The sequence below is a fragment of the Urtica dioica genome, chromosome 5 (assembly GCF_054948205.1).
Source record: "Urtica dioica subsp. dioica isolate 48M chromosome 5, U.dioica_male_clone48M_v1_H2, whole genome shotgun sequence".
Taxonomy (NCBI): Eukaryota; Viridiplantae; Streptophyta; class Magnoliopsida; order Rosales; family Urticaceae; genus Urtica; species Urtica dioica.
In genome coordinates, this window is record NC_142760.1 from 36,933,899 (window position 1) to 36,936,635 (window position 2,737).

Here is a 2,737-nt window from a genome sequence, read left to right on the forward strand (position 1 = left end):
TTTGGGTCGGAACACAACCTAATTCTTGTGAGATTCGGCTTCCTTGGTGCTCTCTCTCTCTCTCTATCCCGGTGTCTTTTTCTCGGCGGCGGTCCTTGGTGGCTCGCGGCGGCCGTTTTCCCTCAGCCACGGCGCGCGCTCGAGATGGGTTTCGGGTCTCGGTGACACGCGTTCTGATACCGAAGACGCTGAGGATCGACGACCCGGCTGAGGCGGCGAAGAGCTCGATTTGGGCCACGCTCGGGATCAGGAATGCAAATCCCGCGGCCATGTCGACGGAGAAGCAACGCGAGAGATAGAAGAAGAAGAAGAAGAAAAAAGAAGAAGATATTTTTCTTTTTCTTAACTATTATTTTTTATTTATTTTTTTAATTGTAATATGATTTGTTTTTAATTTATTATTAAATTACGATTTTGTCCTCATTTAAAAAGCACATGATAAGCACATGATCCATTTTTCATCCGTTTTGACGGTTTTTTTAACAGAAGGACTGAAAGTGAAAAAGTGACTATCATAAAGGACTGATAAAGCAGTTTTTTTCGTTCGGGGTGCAACTTTTAAAGTGGTTAAAAATGAGAGACCAAAAATGTCATTTATTCTTTGTTTATTTGTCAAATGAATAAAGGACTAATATTACAACCCAGCTAATTTATTTTAAGAGATTATCAATATTTATATTTGCTAAAGTTCTTCGATGGTTTAATTTCCCTGTTAAATTCTACTCAAATTAAAAAAAAAAATGAAAAAACAAAAATTCCCTGTTTTTTTTTTTTTTTCAGTCAATGGACCAGATTTCTAATCTAAATTGTACTTTGTATAATCTTTTATTACTTCTAGGCCATATTGTCTACCACACTACACCATTATTGTTGAAAAAAAAAACACAATTAACATTTAATAGATAAGAAGAAAAAAAAAGTAAAAAGAAAAAAATTTACATTTAAGTGTCTGAGAGGCACCTATGCAAAGTTTTTATAATTTATACGGAATACAACAAGCAACATACATAATAATATACCAATCTCAGTCAGGCTGGTTGTGAAACGTTATGAAGACAAGCTTAACCAACCAATAACTCCAAACAATATTTTACAGTGTTAAAAGAAGAATTAAAACATAAGTTACATGAAAAAGGCAGTGTAAGTTTCTTCCAAATTAGCTTCTTAAGACCACCAAGTATCAACGAATCATATAGACGATGGAGTTGGAGTGATAGTTGGGACACCGTCAACAGAAGAAGATCGTATCTGTGTGTCTCGGCCTACTTCATTTCGACTGTTTTCTGTTTTCCCTGTCAATTTAATTTTATAACCCATCATATAAGCTCAACTTGTGTAAAGCTATCTTACTGAGTTTTGTAAAAAAAAAAAAAAAAAAAGAAGTAATACCTTTAGAGAAGCAGTATTTCCGTAGAATGTAGAATAATGCGTAGGCTAGACCAAGAAGACCCAGAGAAGTAACTACACTCACAATCATAACCCATTTTCGGTGGTTTCTCCTTGAAGCTCCTAGAACAACAAAAGATGGCGATGGAACAGATAAAAAAGAAAGAATAAAAAAAGAAGAAGTACAACGGTTAATGTATACGGAAGCTTGATATACCTCTATCCTTGCGCTTGTAAAAGTATTCCTCGTTGTAAATATATGGAACGTCCAAGGCATGTCCATCTGAGAACTTGCAGGAAGATCCATCGGGCATCGTAGAAGCATAAGCCCAACAAGAGCAGTTATTCCGACATTCCTCTTTGCAGTCACTCAGACTCATATTGACGTTCTCTGAATAAGACCACGTATTCATTAGTGCGAATACGAGCTCGAATTCATCCCCGGCGCTGCAATTTGACGCCTTCTGCTCTATACAACCTTCTGAGTTTTTTCTCTTTTTTACATCGTCGCACGTCACTGCAGGAACAAACACCGTACTGTGGGAATATCCGTAAAAGAAGCGGATATTTCCGGTGGAATTGATCTCGATGAACGAATAAGAACCAGAATCAATCAACTTCCAGGAAAAGTAGCTTTCGTTTTCGTTCGAGATGTAGCTGAACTGCATATTGACATAGATCTGGGTATCAAAAGGGAATGACATCTGATCCTTGTTTTTCCACGTCAGGCTTCGCCAGTATGGAGTCCCTCTTCGCCGGACTTCGAGCTGTTTCGTGCTGTTTGGGTCGACGCCAAATGTGAACGCTCCGGGAGACGGATCTCCCGGGCTGAGCCACGACGTGGGGATATGTTTCCGAGGCTGAGTTTGATTCTTCAAGTCAAACAAACGGATCTTCATCCCCGGGAGAATCGTGTCCGTCGGATGATCGAAACTCTGCCACACGACCTTTCGACCGGCTTTCAGGACCAGATTTCCCGAGTCGAGAAGAACGAGAGTCGTATTCGGATATATTGCAGTTTGTCCGGAATTGATGGTGATAGAGGCTCCTCGTTCGTCGCTGATCACCAAGAACCCGTCTCGGGTGAAATTCAGATATCCCGAGGTGTCGTTCAGTGGATTTTCTCTGTTCGCCACCCAAACCATCTTCTGATCATATAAGTCCATGCATCGAACAGTCAGATAGCGGTTGCTCGAGTAAAGAGAGTTGAAGAATCCAAACCGGAAGATTTGGTTTGGAGACTCCAATACTTGCCAGTCTTTGAGGAGTTGACCGGCATTTAGAGTGTTTGTTGCACTTGAAACATGGATCAACTGAAACAGCCAAACCAAGGACAAGCAAGAAAGAAGAG

General features: G+C 40.0%; 1 protein-coding gene across 1 annotated transcript; it reads right to left on the bottom strand.

Moving 5' to 3' along the window:
- Window positions 1-1,140: 1,140 nt before the first annotated feature.
- LOC149398210 (uncharacterized) lies at window positions 1,141-1,853 on the bottom strand. Its single transcript, XM_089614756.1, has 3 exons — window positions 1,604-1,853; window positions 1,390-1,509; window positions 1,141-1,292 (listed from the first exon to the last, which is right to left on the bottom strand). The coding sequence occupies exons 1-3, from the start codon at window positions 1,797-1,799 to the stop codon at window positions 1,189-1,191; spliced, it is 420 nt and encodes a 139-aa protein (XP_089470882.1). The 5' UTR covers window positions 1,800-1,853; the 3' UTR covers window positions 1,141-1,188.
- Between the last annotated feature and the right edge of the window lie 884 nt (window positions 1,854-2,737).

What these genes read in the sequence shown, in the direction of transcription:
- LOC149398210 (XM_089614756.1), bottom strand. Translation starts at nt 1,799, where the DNA reads ATGAATACGTGGTCTTATTCAGAGAACGTCAATATGAGTCTGAGTGAC. An exon ending in TTACAAGCGCAAGGATAGAG is followed by an intron (nt 1,510 to 1,603) that starts GTATATCAAGCT and finishes TTGTTGTTCTAG; the next exon opens with GAGCTTCAAGGAGAAACCAC. An exon ending in GAAATACTGCTTCTCTAAAG is followed by an intron (nt 1,293 to 1,389) that starts GTATTACTTCTT and finishes TTAAATTGACAG; the next exon opens with GGAAAACAGAAAACAGTCGA.